This window comes from Aegilops tauschii, chromosome 6 (assembly GCF_002575655.3).
Source record: "Aegilops tauschii subsp. strangulata cultivar AL8/78 chromosome 6, Aet v6.0, whole genome shotgun sequence".
In the NCBI taxonomy this organism is placed as follows: domain Eukaryota; kingdom Viridiplantae; phylum Streptophyta; class Magnoliopsida; order Poales; family Poaceae; genus Aegilops; species Aegilops tauschii.
This window is the reverse complement of record NC_053040.3, coordinates 474742028-474761750: the sequence shown is the minus strand read 5'-3', so window position 1 is coordinate 474761750 and position 19723 is coordinate 474742028. Positions and strand designations below refer to the sequence as shown.

The following is a 19723-nucleotide window of genomic DNA, read 5'->3' as shown; positions in this document are numbered from 1 at the left end:
ATGACTTGCTATTGTGATTTCAATAAGAATATCATATGAGTTGCGGTTGGTTCCAATCGAGCTTGAAACTTCAGAAAGAAGTGCATGTAAAATTCAGAAACGGAGTGAGTACAAGGCATGCTCTAGGGAGAAGTAGCAAGAGCATGCGTTGGTGGTTTGGACCAGTTCCAGTGGGTTCAATTGGGAACAAGAGCATGTTCTTGTGACCCCGACAACTTGTAACTAAACTTTCTCTTGTACTTAATGAATATGACAGGGAGCATGTGCCAGAGCATGTTGTTGCTTGTTCTTGCAAAGAAATTCAGAAACAAGTTTGTAATCTGAGCTGCTCGTACATGATTCATGCTGCAGTTTGGTTTACAAGTCTCATTTAACACTGAACAATTATTACAGTATGACTAGTACTTCCAGTACTAAGTAGCTTACAACACAGATACATCAGACCATCAGCTACCTATGATTCCTGTACATCTAGTTCTCCTGGGTGACATCCATTGATGGATAAAGCTCATAAACAAGTGCTTTTAAGTTGTTTTGAATTAAAATTCAGACAGAAACACCTGATACATGCTAGCTGCAACTAGCAGCCAAAGAATTGATGGATATAATAGTATACGGCTGCTCTGTCGAACATCTTATGCATTCAATTTTTTCTTCAACTACTCATAGAAGAACAAGCTTCCAAACCTTGATACATGAATCGAAACTCATGCATCTGCTCACCACTCACACTTAATTAAGCATGAATCAAATCTGATACAAATAAGATAAACAGTTGGACAAAGCACAAGTCGGAATCCATTACATAAATTCAAACATTCAATAAACTGAATAAATGGGATTAAACATCATCTATTTGTCGAAGACTTGTAGCTATCATGATGCACCATCTGGAAGCATTTGTTGCACATTCATGGCTTCTTTTCCATGGCCTTTTTTGCTAGGACAATTGCGACTGTCATGAAACACTATTTGGTTGCACGTCTTGCACAAGCGTGCGACCTTGGCCTTGGCTTCTTTTTTCTTCTCCTTTTGTTTTTCCCCATTCATTTCCTTTCCTCTTTTTATTCTTTTACATCTCCCTTCCGAATGGCCATCATTTGGCGGGTGTATGTCAACTTGAGTAGGAATGTTGCAACCAATAAACGCCTCATATTCCTCTCGCCTAGTGTGCTTGACTGCATTGGGAACCATTTGGTTCAGAGGCTCCTCAATGCTCAGAACACTTGATACTAAAAAGTCCATGCCTTCATCTGATTGCTTAGCTGTTTGAATTAGATCTTCCAACTTGTTACGTACTGTCGAAATCTTCTTCCTCGCGGCTGCATCCAAGGAATCGGTGGGATTTTCTTCTAGAAGGTTCCCTTGCTCATCGTAAACGCTCTCACTACAATTTTTTCTATGTCAATCATATGATTTAAAAAAAAGAAGGGCATTGATTTTTATAACTTTCATACCTTTTACACCGTTTCTTCCATCTTTCCATAATATAGAAGGTTGGAAGCTCCTTCTGATTTTCAATTCGCATCACTTGGATAATATGGCGGCATGGGATTCCATGTGACTCAAATAACCTGCATGAACAGTTAGCTATCATGGTTGTCGTGTCACAACGGACCTCCCTTACCCTACTGGCACCCGTTTTGAAGGTCACTATTTTTATTCCCTCATCTTGTGCAATTCCTTGAACACAACAATGATCTCTTGCTGCAATAATTTGTTCCTGAAATTTCCCAAACCCTTCATATGTGAATACTTGACTACCTTGTTTCTCCATTGCCCACGGTGTCACTAGTTGGGGGGTCCTATGGATGCTTGAATTGTCGGCAATCAACTCCTCTTGACGTTGACATTCTAAAGCCGTTTCAAACCTAAGCCAGAACTCAACAAAAGTGAGTCTGCGATGAATGAATCGGTTAAAGAATGAATTTGCACTTTCAGACCTTGAGGTAGTTCGAAGAATGCCTGCCAGTGATATGTCCATAAAATAGGCTGGTATCCATGACTCTCTGAGGCTAAACCTTTTAGTCAACCACTCATTATCCTCCAACCCATACTCTGAAATTATAGAATTCCACTCTAACTCAAACTCGGTCACGGTTTCTGAACCCCATACACATGCATTCATCCTCTTCCAAAATTCAGATTCTTCTCTAATCACAGGTCCAAGCTTCTCGGGAAGTTTTTCCATTATATGCCACATGCACAACCTGTGTACTGAGGTTGGAAAAACTTCATCAATTCCATTCTTGATGCTAGTAGCTTCATCGGTTATGATGAGTGTCGGCGCTACACCTCCCATTGCCTTCAGGAAGGTCTCAAACAACCAGACATATGACTCGGTCTTCTCATTTAGTAAGAACGCAGCACCAAAGAACGCACTTTGTAAATGATGATTAACTCCTGTAAATGGTGCAAAGATCATGTCATACTGATTAGTAGTATATGTAGAATCAAAGGACACCACACTACCGAAATGTTTGTAGTTCTTCCTGCTTGTGGCATCTGCCCAGAACACATACATCAACTTTCCTTCAGCACTGACAACAAAATCATAGAAAAATGCTGAATTAACTTCCTGCTTTCTAGCTAGCTGGGCCACAAACATTTGAGCATCTGCATTCCTAATTTTTAATCTCAGGTCACGGTAGTAGTTTTGCAAGTCCCTTTTCATGCATCCAGCATTCGCAAATCCACCCTCGCTGACGTGTAGGAGCCTGTATGCCTGGCAGGTGCCTATGCTTGCTTTGCTGCATGTGTACAATGTGTTCTTTGCCCTCTCGCTAACTCGCCGATTTGATCTGGTCAAATGACGCTTATCAGGTGACACAAGACCATGACTGTGGTGCTCGACCCATGATTCTAGCTTGTAGGTATCATTAGCACATAACTTCACAAAGATGTGTGCATCACAACCACACCTTGTGTCCGTGTTCTTACGCCTCTTCTTTGATGGATCGTCAATTTTGTTACCATCTCCAGACTTGAATCCTTGTCTATTACACATGTATCGTTTAGTGCGAACTACTCATTTTCTAACTTCTTCTGTTGCCCAATACGAACTCCAAAACCAGATTGATGTGCATAAGATTTGTAGAACTCCTCCACGGCCTTCAATCCTTCAAACGTCATCCCCACTTTAGGCTTCAAATCATCTTCACATTCAGGTATAAAGGACGAGCACTGCAACATAAACAATGAATCAATATGCACTTTCATGTACAAATAAGTAAAATGAATACGCCTGTGTTCGGTGATAGCAATTGACTTACACAGAGAGGAACACTTGCTTTCTTTATGGGTGTGTTAAAGCCTTCCTCGTTCATGTGCATCTGCCACATATTTGTAGATCCCATTGCTGCACCTGCACCGACAGGTACATGATAAGCCTTTAGAACTAACCAGAAAACCGACACACAATTTGAGAGAAATACAACCCAATATGGATTTAGCCCCAACGCTAACTGACAGACCTGGCCACTGACATTCAAATGACAATATTACAGATCCTCGACAATGTAGATATATGTGCAGGTAAAATCTAGACCAACGATTCCCAACTCTGTTTCATTCAGGATACATTTCGTACAACTCTGTTTCACTACCAAACTAGCATAATCTCGAACAGTAAATATGCGTTAAACCGACGTACATCCCATTAAGTTCAATCACAACATATCCACCACAGAAACCTATGTTTGCATCAAGTTAATGAGAATTAAGTTTTGAAAAGTGATTTGGTTCATTGTTTTTCCCAATAATAAGTAGTGGATCAATGTTTTCCCTCATACAGAGCATTGTTTTTCCCAATATAATGCTCCTGAAGACCTGAAGCAAAGCGATCTGCTTTTAGCAGGAACAGGGCACCGCAAGGCAAGGGGCAGAAGAGATGGATTTGGGATGTTGTATTAACCTTTGCGTGTACGCGTGCAGCCAGAATCCAGTCTTCTGCAAGTTTAGGGCGTACGAGAGTTCTTCGTCTCTAGCCGCAGGCCGCCGCCATGGTGATCGGGAACGTGGGTTTCGCACGTCTGGTCTCTGGAGGGGTGCCCTTGCAAATCTGCACGATTAACTTACGGCCGTCCAGGACCGGAGGCGGGCGGCTTAGTGCAAAAATTCCTACGACTGAGCAAACACGCAGGATTTAAATCGGATGACTGGGAACGAGAGGATACAGGGGTGCACGAAGATGCCGGATTCATAAGATACGATGCCATATATGTGTGCTTTCAGTTTGTGTACCCTGCACTCGGGCTTCTGCTTGCAAGTAAGCACCTCTTGCTCTTCTACCCCTCTGCTATGAGGATCTCTAGTTGGGTTTGGGTAATCAGGCCCTAAGAGATGCGTTCTATTTGGATATGCAATGTGCATGTCTATCTTGATTTAGTTTCTAGGAGTAGATCTTTGTTGATTTATGGTTTAATTTGTGCAATAGTCGATGTGCATACCTTTGTTTCTACTCCCTCCATAAACTAATATAAGAGCATTTAGATCACTATCAGATGCTCTTATATTAGTTTATAGAGGGAGTACATTAGCAAATGTAGATGCAAGGTTAGCCCAGTATACCCCCAACCCTCCTTGTTGCTTTGAAAGTCTCCGTAGCATAGTCCCCACCATGCTGAGTTAATGACAGAAATGGTCAGCTGGCAATAGTTTAGTTGTTCGCTTAAATCTTCAGTGAGATGATTCAATGATCATACAGTTTAGACCGTCAATTTTATGGTCGGCCTCGCTTTCTTCCTGTTCAGGCACTATGCTCTGCAGGGGGTGCCTCATGGTACGGTTGACCTTGTTTTTCTCCGTTCAGGCATGAAATTGGGATGAACATGGAGAGGAGAGGGAGAGAGCAGAAAGTGGGGAGGTGAAACAGATGCATTGTGTGCGTGAAGCAAGCAATGCATTTGTGCCTTCTTTTTCTATGGGCATTTGCTCACCATCTGTTCGGTTGAATTGGTGACTAGCTATTTAGTATTGTGTACATAGTCAAATGATTTGCATCTTTGATAAAAAAAACTACTTAATCCATGGCAGGTTGGTGCAGCAAGTATGACACCAAATGTTTCTAAGGTTATCCATGGTAAATTCTGTGCAGAGGTATTTTGACAGAATTAGAACCATGTGCTTTACATATGACTTTACGCATTCTTATGACTTCATGCTGCCAATCCCAATATTTGTGATAATGACACAATCAATGCTCGCATACAAAAGAGCACACAAGGATCGAAGCAGCAAAACCAGGGCGAAACAGAGCAAACACAAAAGAAGAAACAGACGCTACATACAGCCGATGTGATCCTTTCAACACCACCGTTGGGGGTCCATCTGCCTCAGCCAGGACCTCTTCTGCCCTGCACCGCTGCTGTGAACCTATCCATGCGGACAACCACCGCCATGCTGCAGCTGTCGGAGCCTGCAGGTAGCATCTCTATTCTTCTGTTTTCTCTACCTTAGTTTGTGCTTGCTCTGTTCCAGTGTTCACAACAAGATAATCAATGTCTTGGAAAGCCTCCAAACTGTATTTGATATATTGGCAATTTCTGATTGAAGAATTTATGGTCCACACCCTCTCTAAAAGCTTAACCAAATATGCCTAATATTCTCCTCTACCCTTGCTACCAGAAAAATCTTCTATGTTCAATATATAATCTTTGTCTTGTTGTGTACCACTACTTTTTAGGATATGACCTTTATATCCCCGTAGTTTGCGTGGATTATTTCCTCACATGAGTGACGGTTGTAGATTCTTCACTTGAAAAAATAAATAGTTTTAGATACTTCCCTTGAAAAATAAATAGTTTTAGATACTTGATCCATGTTCAGGTAAGTTAAAATGTTGAATGTTTCTCTCTAAGAGACTGGTTTTTTAGAACCCGGGTGTCTAGGCACCCTCTTATTCCACCATCGGTCCAGAATCTTGCACATAGAGATCTGCGCCGCGCTCTGTAGAAATGGAATTCATTAGCTCGTGTAGTGCTTCACTAAGCATGTGATCCTGGGCAGCATACTCACTGTTCATCGATGGAGAAAAAAGGGCCTGACCGTTACGTCCTATCACACGTGACTACATGCATGCAATACACACTTCTGTTTGACTCAGATACAGAAATCAATGCAACACACTCTCTCTTGTAGCTTTTACATGCAAGACAAACGAGATTCTCTATTATAATCTGCTCTCTCTCTCTCTGACATTTCTCCAGGTTTGTATATTTTTATCACGGGTGAGTTGTGTGTTGTGCAGGTGGAGACTAGTAAATAAATATTGAATGTCCTGATACTCCCGCATGCACTCCTCATGTCTTGTCCTTTCACTAGTACATCACATGCACACAAAAACATAGACAGTATAGCATGGCCTGACCTCCTTGCATGGCTACATCGCTGCTGTGCGTTACATGCAGCCAGAGTAGGTCTGTCTCCTGCAGGCTGCAGCCTAGCTAGGTATTCTAGTCTGAAAATCACCTGCTTAATTTGCAAGTGGGCTGCTGCTATCTAGGCTTCAGCATGAATCTTTAAAATACTGGACGCACCAGATAAAAGGGTGCCTAGACACCCGGGTGCTATGGCACCTTTTCGTTCTCTCTAAATCATAGAGAGCGAAATTCATGAGTTTTGAGATGTAAACATGGCTTAGAACCATTTTGTTTATAACTACCTGTAAAAGATATTGACGTTGGTATATCTCCCGGCATAAAAAAATGGCTTACAACCATAGATCTCATGTTCCAGCAGGTTCAAAATTCAACCTGTTTTGCTATAAATGGCCTCCTGCACCGTTGTATACAAAGATGAAGTGGGTACCACAGCCATGAAAGGTATCGTCCTTCGTAGAATTTTCAATTAAACTATCAATATGAGTATTTTTATATATTAATGTTAATTACACCAATGGAATCAACCTGCAGAAACTCTACTTGCAAAGGTGGATTGGGGAGGAAGTTATCGATGCTCAAGCCATATGGTGAAGTGGAGCAAGAAGAGTGAATCAGGAAAACGGAGAACATGTCTATTTTGTATAGCTTATCCTTAGGTTGTACTTGTTCGTTGTGGCGAATTGACTGATTTTTCTTACCGCTGTCAATGCCGGCGATGAATCATTGAGGAATGTTGAACTGTGTAGAGTTGAATGTAAGGTCTACCATTAATATAGGAAGAAAGTTGTGTGTGTGTGTCATTAAATAGTTGTCTAATGAACAAACGAGAATACCAATGATTTTTTAAACAACATATCACCATTAATTAGAATCTCTCATACTGGTTAATTTGTCTGATATATGTGCTCCTTTCAAGTCGCACCATTTTAGTGAATAGTTGTCTGATGAACAAACGAGACCACCAATGCATGATTAGTGTTGAGACAGATACATTCATCCTTCCTTTGCACTGAACTCATTGTCGTAGGCAATGTGTGCCATGATGTGCTCCTGGTCTTCGTAGTTTTACCATCTCCGTTGTCTATAACACATCATGCCGTATGATCTTTACGTGCTTGGCCATGTCGTTGGGATGGGCACCCTCGCGCCAAGGCGCGTTTCCGATCTAGTATATATGGTTGTGTTCATGTAGCTATGAAGACCGCGGGATCGACAGCGCATTGACATCGTCATCGACAAGCTTTGGTCTCGCTGTCACGATCTCAGTATCACTACCTGGCGACAAAACAATGGCCAGGCGAGCCTATCCAGGAGCGACCCCTCTATTTTCGAACTATCTCTCATTTAGATTACTCGTGATGCGTCTCATGTGGCCTAGGGCCCTGTATTGAACCTCGCTTTATTTGTTTTGTTTAAACTCTAAACTTGTAGTAGTTAAACGCTAAGGGCCTTATTTTAAGGGAGCTCCTATTGGACGTTACGGCACTCACAACGTCCAATAAGTGTGAAGCACATGGCGCTTCATATTGGGCTGGCCCATGTAGCGGCGGGTGCTGTAGCAATGCGGTTAGATCTGATGTAGTATTCGGCACTGTAGCGTCCGGTTCTTAGTTGGGGTTTTTCAGTTTTGAACAGGAAATTTCTACATATTTTTTTGTAAAACCCGAACAATTTTTTGGAAAACAGGAACTTAATTTGAAAACATGAACGTTTCTTGAAACCAAGAACACCTTTTAAAAAATACAAACATTTTCTTAAATTCCTGAAGATTTTTTGAATGTACGTACAAGTTTTGGGAAAAAAGTTTTTTAATTTGTAAACAAATTTTGAAAACAAGAATATTTTTTAAAAATTCCAAGCATTTGAATTTGTGAAAAAACTAAAAAAGTAAAGATTTTCTGAAATTTGAAATCCTTTTTTTTAATTTCTGAACATTTTTACGGAAAGAAGTGAATATTTTTTGAAATTTGATGTCTTTTGAATTTATGTACATATTTAAAATTATTGAAAAACAATGGAAACGAAAATTATGAAATTCTGAACAAAATTTAAAAGATGCCAACAAATACACGAACATTTTTAAAAAATAAAAACAAAACTGAAAAGAAAATAAATAAAAAGGATAGAAAAGAAACAAAAATGGGCCGGCTCACGTGTGCGAAGCCATGAGAGTTTCCTTTGATTTAAGGTGCAAACGCCTCCGTCCTAAAAAAGATTCCACCTCAAATCGAAATTAATAATTGAGAAGTACTCTTTCCAAAGATCACTTCCATCTTCCAGGTTGCGACAATTGGCGTGCTGTATGTGCGTCACTTATCGCAATATGAGAGTTTTTCTTTTCTAGATGCATTTATTAAAAACGTTTTATCGCTTAAACCGTGCGTCCAAATCGTGAACCGTTTTCACCGTTGGATTCTTCGCATCAAGATCTTTAAAACTAGATCTTATATTGATAGGTTTTGATGAACTTTTTTTCCACAAAAAATCTGGATGAAAAACCAAATCGGGAACACATTTTTTCCTTTTCCAAAGCCGTTTTTGAGAAACACGGCCGTGCCTCCCGCAGAAGCACAATCAGACCTCTCACGGAATCAAAAACGTGCCTCTCATGAAAAAAATAAATAAAAAATGCGTGCCTCTCACGGAAGCAAAACCGTGCCTCTCACGGAACCAAAACCGTGCCTCTCGCGGAAAAAATAAATAGGAAACGTGTTTTTTCCGTTTTCGAGAGGCACGACCATGCCTTTCGCGGAAGCAAAAACGTGCCTCTCATGGAAGAAAAAAACACTTTTTCTGTTTCCAAGAGGCATGGTCATGCCTTTCGCGGAAGCAAAACCGTGCCTCTCACGGAAGAAAAAAAAAGAGAACATGCATTCTTTCGTTTACGAGAGGCACGGCCGCGCCTCACCATGCCTTTCGCGGAAGCAAAAAAAATTAAATTTTTTTCCGTTCTCGAGAGGCATGACTGTGCCTCTCGCGAAAGCAAAAAATACGCGTTTTTTCGCGTAATTTTTTTTTCAAAAAAATCGTCCAAAAGCTTAGAAAAGACCGGCGGAAGACCCAAAAGCCGGGAAACACCGTCCAAAAAATCGAAAATGCGTGTGAAAAAGTAAAATAAAAAACAAAATTCAAAGAACGCAATCAGAGCGCGACACGTGGTCCTGGAGGAGCGCTCCTCAACGTTGCTCTCACCTCAAATCCGTGACAGACCCATCCGACGGTATCTAATATCTGGCCCTGGGCGCAGCCCACGACCTCCACCTTACCAGACATCCTCTCGTGGCCTAGTAAGTCAGCCAGCCCACCACGCACCCATCCTCCTCGGGCCGCCACTCTCGGGCCCTCGGCCCAATTCAGAATATTTCCGGGGGCATCGCCGTTCATCTCCTCTGCACGCCAACTCTCCCCCTATCCTGCGCGGCCACGGCACACGGAGCAGCAACCGAAGGGGGGAAGAAGAGCCGTCGCCGGAGAAGACCAAGGGGAAGAGCCTCTGCCGCCGCCAGAGCTAGCGTCACCGGTGCCTCGCCGCCCCTCCGTCGGCGCGCTGCCCTCCCCTTGGTCCGCTGCAGCCATCATCTCCTCTCTGCACCTTCAGCCGGGAGCCCATCCGGAGCAGGTCTGCGACCCTCACCCCTCTCCTGCCTCCCCCCTCTCCCTCCTGACGGAAGCATCCTCTGCCCATTCAATTGTTTTCTTCTGATTTTTGTATTGGATGATTACTAGCTGTAGATTGGATGTGGAGATTGGCGAATCTGGATACGATGGAGCTGGAGATCCTGGGCATGAACTTCGGCTGCGTCCTCTCGGCGCTGTCGGACGCCAAGATCCCGGAGAAAGAATGCCTGCTCCCGCTCGTCTCCAAGCTCCTCGGCTACTGCATCGTTGCCGCCTCCACCACCGTCAAGCTCCCGCAGGTTCGTTCCGTTCTTTGCCTTTTGTTGCCTGAACTTTCTTGGTGATTTCTCAAGATTACAGCATTGGTCACCAGTAGTAAATTATTGTGCCATATGAATCCAAAGAAGCGCGTTGCGTGTGGCTGTCTGATTCGTCTGGTGGTGTGTGGGTGTGAGAGGATGCCAGGTTCTTTACGTGAGCATGGCGTGTAAAATTGCGCATAAATAAAGGGCTGTTTGTTTGGTAGCCTGGCCTGGTCGAATCCTTGGCACGGCATGGCAAGGTCCCTGTGCTAGATTGTGCATAAAACCAACGAAGCGAGAAGCCACCGGTGGAATTCTTTGTTTGTTTGCTCCATGGTCGTGTGATCCCTGTGATTGTTAGTGTGTAGGTTGTGGATGCTGCAAATTCTCTCTAGCCATGAGAAATGTAATCCTCCACACTCTAGATTGTGCATAAAACCAACGAAGCGAGAAGCTACCAGTGAATTCTTTGTTTGTTTGCTCCATGGTCGTGTGATCCTTGTGATTGTTAGTGTGTAGGTTGTGGATGCTGCAAACTCTCTCTAGCCATGAGAGATATAATCCTCGACCCTCTTGAGGCATTTGGGGGTCTCACTTCACAGCCGCTTTGCTTGAATCTAGAAATTAATTAGAGAGCATGATTCCTGTGTGCCACATGCTCTGCTCTGTCACCACCAATGGTGCATTCCATTCCTGGCCAGTTGACAGAAAAACATGCTCTACAGCCCCCATCGCTCTCATCCTAAAACTTTCAAGGCAACCTTCATCCTTGATGGCTTGCTGCGTGAGGAAGCCTTCAACAGGGACCCGATTGCTCCCAGGTTTCCGAATTTTGGAGAACCTGGAGATGAGCAATGGAAGGATATTAGCCAGTGGGACACCACTGAAAATCTTCGGCATGGACATAGGGTACATCTGGTCAGCCTTGCTGGATGCTACCATCCCCTCCAGGGACTCCCTTCTACCATTCTTGTCAACAGTCCTTGGGTACTTCATCATTGCTGGATCTATCGTCACCAAGCTCCCTCAGGTGCCTGTATCTACTGTCATAAATTAAAAACTTGTTTGAGTCATGGAGGCGTTTACTTATTCACATCTACCTATAGCAGGCAGGCTTACTCTTTTAGGTTGTGTTGTCGTGCCTAATTTTGGAAAATTAAAAGATGAAGGCATGTCTGAGGTGTTGTTTGCCATTTTGTTGTGGTTTAACATGATTATCGTTCCTTTATTGACCTTGCCAAAGATCGGCCACCAAACCTTGCCTTGAGGGGGGGGGGGGGGGGGGGGGGATCAACAAAATGTATTGTTAGTTTATGAGTATTGCAGAAGTTCAGTGTGAGAGTTTGCTGTACACACATAACATGGATTATTACAATATCAGAAAGGATTGCAGGCTTTGTTGCGCTTCAGATGGATGATTGTAGACTAGTAGTAACCTGCCTGACAGATTTTTGTATGCTTATTTAATCAACCAAGTGTTGCAGATAATCACACAGTATAGTATCTAGCAATGTTTTACTTTTTGAGTATCATGTCACGATGTGTAGTGATCGAGATGTTCTTATAGCGTTTAGTGTATGGTGCTGAACTGCTGATGTAGTTGGTGCGACATGCTCAGCTATATTTGCATAAGTTTAAAGTTAGTCAATCTTAAAATGAGGATTTCAGTATATAGAAGCCTGTGGGAATTATGAGGCTCATATAATGATCCGTTAGTCAATCTTCAACCTGTTGCGAAGATGAACACGATAACATGAGTTGTGGTCTTCATAAGAGAGGTGATTTAAGATAACATGTTGGAAACAAATATATCCTGTAGAATAACATCCATGTCTTCATACGGAATGAATCTGCACCTGGCTGTTTCAGGAAATTGTATGTATAAGCGTAATAACATTTCAATCACACGGTGTTTTTTTTTTCTATTGATCATTTATGTAAATTTGCTTTGTTGTAGTGTAGACAGCCTTCTCTTTCGATGTTCTTTGGCTGAACTATTTTTATTGCAGATACTAAAGATTTTGAAGCATGGAAGTGTTAGAGGACTTAGTGTAGCCTCCTTTGAGCTTGAGCTCATTGGCTACACAATTGCTCTGGCATATTGTATTCATAAAGGACTGCCCTTTTCAGCTTATGGAGAGCTAGCTTTTCTGCTGATCCAAGGTTTGTCTTTGACCTAATGTCATAAATGGACAGTGGGTGAAGTAGCACTACTCTCTTTTCTATTTATAAAGCTGCATAGAAACTATTCGCCAATCTTTTTAACCTACATCTGTTTCGCTTGCAGCAATTATCTTGATTGGAATCATTTACTATTACTCGCCACCAATGGGAAGCAAAACATGGATGAAAGCTTTGCTGTATCCTTGTTGTCCAGGAATCTATTATAGTTTTTCTTAGGTACCATCAGCAACAGTATGGAAATACAAATGGGAAATGTTGAGAAATCACTCAGTTTCAGTAACGCTGTGCTGATTTCGTATTTATTTTACCTGCTTTCCCTAAGCAATGGTTGTTTAGATATTGTGGACTAGCTCCAACTGTTTTGGCTGGAAAAATTGATCCAGGTCTTTTTGAAATCCTTTATGTAAGTAGCAAGTGGTATTTGATTTTGTGTACACTTGAAAAGTTCTGTATGATCTCGTCTTCTGATTCTGCGACTTGTGCGTTTTGTAGGCTTCACAGCATGCCATCTTCTTTTGTGCTAGAGTACCACAGATATGGAAAAATTTCACAGTATGGCCTTTATTTTCTGTTACATCTTGCTACACCTAGCTATATGATTGTTCAATTTTTTTGTAGCAAGTTCTTTTTATCAATGGATAAAGGGATCACCGTTTCTAGCTAACTAACACTTTACTGTAACATTCTTTTAGTAGCACTGTTGCAGAACCTTTTTTTTATCTTAAGAGATGAGTTTGAATATAGACTGGTTGTTGGTGTTATGCAGAATAAGAGCACTGGCGAGCTGAGCTTCCTGACTTCTTTCATGAACTTCGCTGGTTCCCTTGGTAAGTTGGACTAGTTGGCAATAAATTTTCAGGACTTAATTTTATTGACTCGCATTTCCTTTTCAGTCTGATGTTACTGTCTAAAAACTAACAGTATTAGCACCGTTAATTTTTTTAATACATTATACTCCAAAGAATATGGTTGATGACTTGAATCAGTTCATATTCTTATTTGGCAAAGTACTTTTGACCTTTAGTTTAGGTAAATATTGGTTTTGTTCATCAAGTTTTACTCATATGTGAAACTTTCCCTTTCTATGGAGTGTTGAACGCTTGCTAATTCTTATGCCACTTCCTGTTGCAGTAAGAGTTTTTACCAGCATCCAGGAGAAGACTCCGTTAAGTGGTATCCTTTGATTCTCTGATTATAGTTCATTACTAAACCTCTGACTGTTTGTATGTGGCTGTTTCTGATTTGCTTGTTGACAAGCTAAACTGCTGTATCGTACATTATTAGCAATATCCCGTATTTCCCCTTGTGCATAACCAGTCCAGCTCTAGGCCAATATGAGTTGTTGGTGAACCTATTGAGTTAGGTTGCTGATCCGTTCATTCAGAGTCCTGTTAGTTTAAGTTGATTTGGAAGATGCATAGATATCATGGATTATCGAAAGAATATGGTACTAGTTTCAGTGACACATACATATAGTATGATTGGGATATGTCTATTTGATGCAGTATTTGTTTTCCCTTTGCTGTACTCCTCTGGACCCTCCTTGACTCCTGGAAAGTACTTATGGGCTCTGTAATCGGCATCGTGACAAACGGTACGATTTTGGGTCAGATAGCGATGTACCAAAAGCCTGTGCCGAAGAAAGGAAAGAAAGAAGAATAGGGCGTGAGAACTCTTGCTGCTGGTTTACAATTTTGCTCCAGGGCTATTCTTGGAGCAACATGCACCACTTACCAGGACTTCATGACAAAAACAGTAGGGAGAAAATTCATGCAGACTTGGGTGATGATGGAAACAATAGGATATTTCTTCGTTTGTAATTTTTCGAAGTATCGTAAAATGACTGGCTGTGTAGTTTTCAATTGCCACCTTGGTTAGTTTTCTCTGTGCAACTGTTTAATGATGCTAGAAAGATGTATATCCATTTTTATGTTTGAATATTATTTGTTGTTTTTAGCAATTCTCCCCACTTTGGCGTTCACCGGCTATGTACCGTTATTTCCTTTTCCAAGTATAAATTCAATATATAATATAGCTAGGTATGTCATGTTCAAATCGTGGGATAATTGCGAACGAGGTTTGTATGTTCGCTCGCAGAGGAATGCTCCCCAAGCAGCTCCGTCGATCAGGTCAGTTCAGGTTGAGCACCTCATCGGCTGCTTCCTTCCAACTGATGAGATTCAGTCATTCATCCAAGTTTTTCTTTCCCCAAATGTCCATCCTCTCGCATCACCCCAAGATTTTTTTTTTCCGAGGTGCATCACCCCAGATTTTATTTCTCCAACTCAACTTATAGATTATATTGCATAAGGCCTACTAATTTCAAGTAGGTTGTCGTTTCTATTTTTGAAAGTTGTAGGTTGTCGTTTTTGGCTCGTTGTATCTAACTCTTCTAAGAGCATCTCTAACCAATCCTTAAAACATTTTAATTCCTCATTTTGAGGAGTTAACCACACGTAGCTGATCTCTTAAACCGTTAAAGGAGTAAAAATTGTAAGTCTGCCTCAAAAAGCAGCTACTCGACCGATCGATCACCACTTCCCGACGGCCCCGTCGGAATGGAACCGCAAGACCCTTCCGCCACCGCCGCCGGAATTGACCAACCTATCGCCGCCCCGCACCAAGGAAGAGGTTGGGACAAACAACATGCTTCGAGCCGCCGAACCATCAACCAAGGCCGGCAGCAAGGGAGGTGGCTCGGCCCCGACGACAACGGGTTGTCCTCCCCTGCTTCAGCCGGCGGCAACCGAGCGAGGAAGCCCAGGTGGCAATCTTGTTCAAAAAGTAGTTTCGGTGCTGACTTGGCATGCTTTTGATGCTGACTTGTCATGCTTTTGACCGGTCGTTGCCTAGGTGGCAATCTTCTTCTTCCTTCCCAATTTTTTTGAATGGGGGGGGGGGGGGGGGGGGGGGGGGCGGCCGGGGAGCTGCGGCACGGCGAGGACTGCCGATGAGGCACGCACGCACGCACTCGTACAGCACAGATGCACACGCACGCGCACACTAGCGCGCTGGCAGAGAGAGAGAGAGAGAGAGAGAGAGAGAGAGAGAGAGAGAGAGAGAGAGAGAGAGAGAGAGAGAGAGAGAGAGAGAGAGCGAGCGAGCGGCGGGTGCACCGCATTGCATACGATCCGATACACAGCGCGTTGCTCCATGGACTGCACTTTACACGCCGCTGCAATGCACACGATCCGATACGTGGCCAACAGCATCAATGGAGGTGCGTGCGTGCGGAGGGCTCGTCCGAGCTCCTCCCCCTGCTCGGGCCTCCTGTCCAGCAGAGCAGGTTGCAGCTCGACGGCCCGCGCAGCACGGAGGCTAGAGCGCTCCACCTCCGCCGCATGACCATGATGGACGACGTTGTCACGGTTCCCATCTGACCTCGCCGCGCCTAGGGAGGAGTCGGGGACACTTTGATCCACTAGTAAAAAACGATTTTTTCTACCGGTTCGTAAGGACCTTTAATACCGGTTCTGTAACCGGTACTAAAGAATGGGGACTAAAGGTCCCCCTTAGTCCTGGTTTAACACGAACCAGGACCAAAGGCCCACCGCGTGGCACGAGGCGCGTCGTGGTCTGGGGGCCTTTAGTCCCGGTTGGTAAGGATTTTTTTACTTTTATTTTTGAAATAAAGCAAAAACAGCCAGCCTACTGGGCCGGCACGGCCTGCGTACGACTAGAAACCCAATCTCTAGTTGGGCTAGGATGCATGCCCGTACGGCCCAGTAGGCCCCACAGGGCAGAAGACTTGCAATAGGCCCACAAAGGCCTGCTTAGAGAGGAGCTCGACACGGTAGCCGCGGCGGGGCTTATAAACCGGTGCGAGCTCCTCTCAACTAGCGAGGTGGGACTAAACATTGTGCACTGCGGGTGGCAGCGCACCACCTTTAGTACCGGTTGGTGGCTCCAACCGGTACTAAAGACCCCCAACCCGTGCTAAAGGCCACCACCTCTTTAGTACCGGTTCGTGGCACGAACCGGTACTAATGAGCGCCGCACGCCTGGCCGTTGGAACCGGCATTAATGGTCACATTAGTGCCGGTTCAATACCAAACCGGGACTAATGAGTTTCACATTAGACCCTTTTTCTACTAGTGATGTGAACTGTGTTTCTTAGAGAAAATGACATGGGCTGTGACGTGGTGGTTAAACTCGGGTGACATGTCAAGTTTTGGTCAAAACCTTGTCCACGTCAGATGAGAACCACCCGAAGCGGTACGAGAGACAAAACTAATCTGATTTGAGAGGTAACGTTGTGGTGCATCTGCGTCGTGCTCTGCAACCTCAAGGTTCAAAACAGACTTCACTATCTTAATTATCTTATACTCACTCCGTCCGGAAATACTTGTCCGAGGAATGGATGTATCTAGATGTATTTTAGTTATAGATACATCCATTTGTATCCATTTCTACGACAAGTATTTTCGGACGGAGAGAGTATATGATAATAATTGTAAAAAGAAAAGTAGCCAACAATAAAAAGACAACAAGACATGAAACGGTAGAAAATAAAATAAAATCACAACTAAAATCATACCAATCATCTTTTCAAGTCGATTGTATGCCGCCCGTCGGAGATTAAAAATTTCACTGAGCCGACAATAAATAAAATGGACATCTACAAACACCCTTGCAAACCCAGTCTTTGAAGACCACAATAGTCACTCGCCGCTAGATATATATAGTAAACGTTGCAGGAGTATCGATTGGGTCATCATCCCATGTAACTCAGGCTTGAAATTCCACAATCATGCATTCGCAGATTCGAGATCACGTTTCGCCTGGCATGGCGAGCGCGACGGCGAGCGCGGGCACCGTGCGCGGCGCGGCGGCGAGTGTGGGTTTCGGCGCGCGTAGCGAGCGCCCGTCGAGGAGGGAGGGCGACTCGGGTGATCCCGACGACACGAGATGGGAGGTCTCGTTTGCCCCGGATTTTCGATCTCGTCGTTCGATCTCATTCCAGTCAGGGATCCTGCTCCTCCGACACGAGGCGCTTCGTCTGGTGCTGCTCGACGCCGGCGGGCGGACGGTGGATGCGCGGGCCCTCCGGGAAGGGGAGGGCGTGTACGACGGCAATGCCCTCTCCTTTCCATGTCACCTGGTCAGGCTTGACCGGCGGATTCCACAGCCATGCATGCCCTCGACTGCTCCTGGGTCCAGTTTGCATGGGTGTGGGGCATGGCGGCAGACCGCCTCTCGGTGCGCTCCACCTGGCAAGAGTGCGGGGGAGAGAGGGCCAGATCCATGGACATCTGACCGCCATGAGGGACCCAGCGATGGGCACGGGGAGGATAAGAGGCCGCGTGCGGATCCCCCATCCCAGGGAGCGGGCGATTCACATCTTCAACATCTCTTCTCCCACCTCTGGTTCAGATCTAGGGTTTGCCCCATTCCACCTTCTGATTCGTTCCAGTGGTGGCCAGGGAAGGTCGCCGGGGACGCGCGGTCCTTCGCACAGGTGGCGGGCGGCTCGGCTGCGTCTCAAGCCGACAAGATGGCGGATCGGGGCGGCAGCAAGTTCGGGGGTCGCGAGGGCGTGGACCGTGGCAGCATCAGAGGGGGGCGCGTCCAAGCCCCATCCAACCAGGGGCGCAACCTGGTGTGGCAGCGCACGAACCTCCCGCCGCCGCCCGGTGGTGCCAGATCTGGAGGTGCGGCGTCGGGGAGCAGATGGGATGCGGCGGCGAAGATGCAAGGCGGGGGCTCCAGGGACTAGTGGCCTACTCACACGGGCAAGACGGCGGCGAAGGACGGGGATCTGGCTCCCCCACCAGCTCCGCCTGCTCCTGTCAGCAAGGGCGGGGAGGAGCGCTGCCTCAACTGCAACCTTCCAGGTCATTTTGCTCCTCGCTGTCCTACCATTCGATGTGAGAAATGCGGTAAACTTGGGCACATGGCGCAGTTATGTCAGATTCCTCAGTCTTGGGAATGTGTTCCATTCATGTGCGGTTTCCAGTCCCCTGGGCAGGGCTTCTTCTTCATCCCTGATTGTTGTGCGAATAAACAGGCCAATGAGAAAACTAATACTGTGGTGATTACCTTGGTGGAGGGTATGGCATCTGTGAAAGAAATTGAGACTGAGTTCAATGGGTTTTTTGCTCAAAAAGCTCAAAAACCTAAAAAAATGGCGATGCACTGCACGCCAAATCAGTCCCACGCAGTTTGTGATGAGATTTCCTAATGCTCATGAAGTTGAAAGAGCTTGCTGCTATGGTAGGAGACTTCCTATTCTGAATGATTCAGTCGTGGTGTCTATTTCTCCTTGGTTTGCATCAGTGGGCGCCAAAGCTGATCTGCAGAAAGCTTGGGTTCGTGTTCGCAATGTCCCCTTGGAGAAACGATGTGTGCAACATGTTTCATATGCCGGGGCGCTGGTGGGGGTCACTTTGGAGGTGGATAAAGCTACTCTGCATAAACCTGAATATGCTCGTATACTTCTGGGGTGCAGGGAAGTGGATAAAATCCCACCGTCTGCTGAGGGAATGTTGGGAGAACAATTTTATGATTTCTACTATGAAGTTGAACGTGTGGTGGTGGGTGCTCCTGGTGCGAGTCAGTATTCTATTCCTGTTGACAGTAATTCTCCTTCTGTCCAGAAAAAGGCTAGATTTGATTTCCAGGCTTATACATCATACGAGCAAGGAGGGACAAGTGCTTCTGCTGCTGGGGATTCCTTTTGCCAGAACTATTCTGCTACCACTCGGCTGTCTGCCGTTTCTGAGAATGAAGAGGAAGAAGAGAGTGATGAAGGAAATCATACCGAGCTCCTGATTCATACCATGGCTGAAGAGCATGAAGCGTTGGACTCCTCTGGACAGAATGATGTGAGCACAGAGAGCAACCCTGTCAGGAATGATAATGTATCCTTGGATGGCTCACCCAGGCATGCGGAGAAGCTGAACTTAGGTGCTTGGGCTTTGACTCCTATCCCTCCCTCACCTGCCTTTTTGTGTTATGATGGAAAAGATGATGCGAGTACTATTCCTCGTTTGTCAGACTATGTGGCATGGCCTAATATGCATCGGGTTGTTGAGCTGGAGGAGGGGTCGAAGGAAGGTAGCGAGACTCGCAGTCTGTATACCGTTGAGTCTCCTACTGGATCTCCTATACATGAAAAGTTGCATGTGTCATCTGGACCTGAGGGTCGCAATCAGTATCAAAAGCTCGCTAGGGTGGAGGAGAGGGCAACGGATCGCATGAAGAAGCGCAACTCTGAAGGTACTTCCTCACCCCCTGCTG

General features: G+C 44.8%; 1 protein-coding gene and 1 pseudogene across 4 annotated transcripts; one reads left to right on the top strand and one right to left on the bottom strand.

Annotated features, from left to right (window-relative positions):
- Positions 1-876: 876 nt before the first annotated feature.
- LOC141026214 (protein FAR1-RELATED SEQUENCE 5-like) lies at positions 877-5399 on the bottom strand (annotated as a pseudogene).
- A 4331-nt stretch (positions 5400-9730) lies between these two features.
- LOC109742340 (mannose-P-dolichol utilization defect 1 protein homolog 2) lies at positions 9731-14440 on the top strand. Of its 4 annotated transcripts, none has more exons than XM_020301424.4 (9): positions 9731-9999; positions 10113-10297; positions 12310-12463; positions 12588-12660; positions 12821-12887; positions 12977-13036; positions 13251-13311; positions 13616-13657; positions 14043-14440. In XM_020301424.4, exons 2-9 carry the CDS (start codon positions 10118-10120, stop codon positions 14144-14146), a joined length of 741 nt encoding a protein of 246 aa, XP_020157013.1. In that variant the 5' UTR covers positions 9731-9999; positions 10113-10117; the 3' UTR covers positions 14147-14440. The 4 variants fall into 4 exon arrangements, with proteins under 4 accessions (XP_020157013.1, XP_020157012.1, XP_020157015.1 ...); XM_020301423.4 differs by having other exon boundaries at positions 9732-9999; positions 10107-10297; XM_020301426.4 differs by having other exon boundaries at positions 9783-9999; positions 10126-10297.
- The last annotated feature ends 5283 nt before the right edge of the window (positions 14441-19723 follow it).

What these genes read in the sequence shown, in the direction of transcription:
- LOC109742340 (XM_040393025.3), top strand. Translation starts at nt 10,938, where the DNA reads ATGATTCCTGTGTGCCACATGCTCTGCTCTGTCACCACCAATGGTGCA. An exon ending in ACATGGATGAAAGCTTTGCT is followed by an intron (nt 12,661 to 12,820) that starts GTATCCTTGTTG and finishes ATGGTTGTTTAG; the next exon opens with ATATTGTGGACTAGCTCCAA. An exon ending in AGATATGGAAAAATTTCACA is followed by an intron (nt 13,037 to 13,250) that starts GTATGGCCTTTA and finishes GGTGTTATGCAG; the next exon opens with AATAAGAGCACTGGCGAGCT.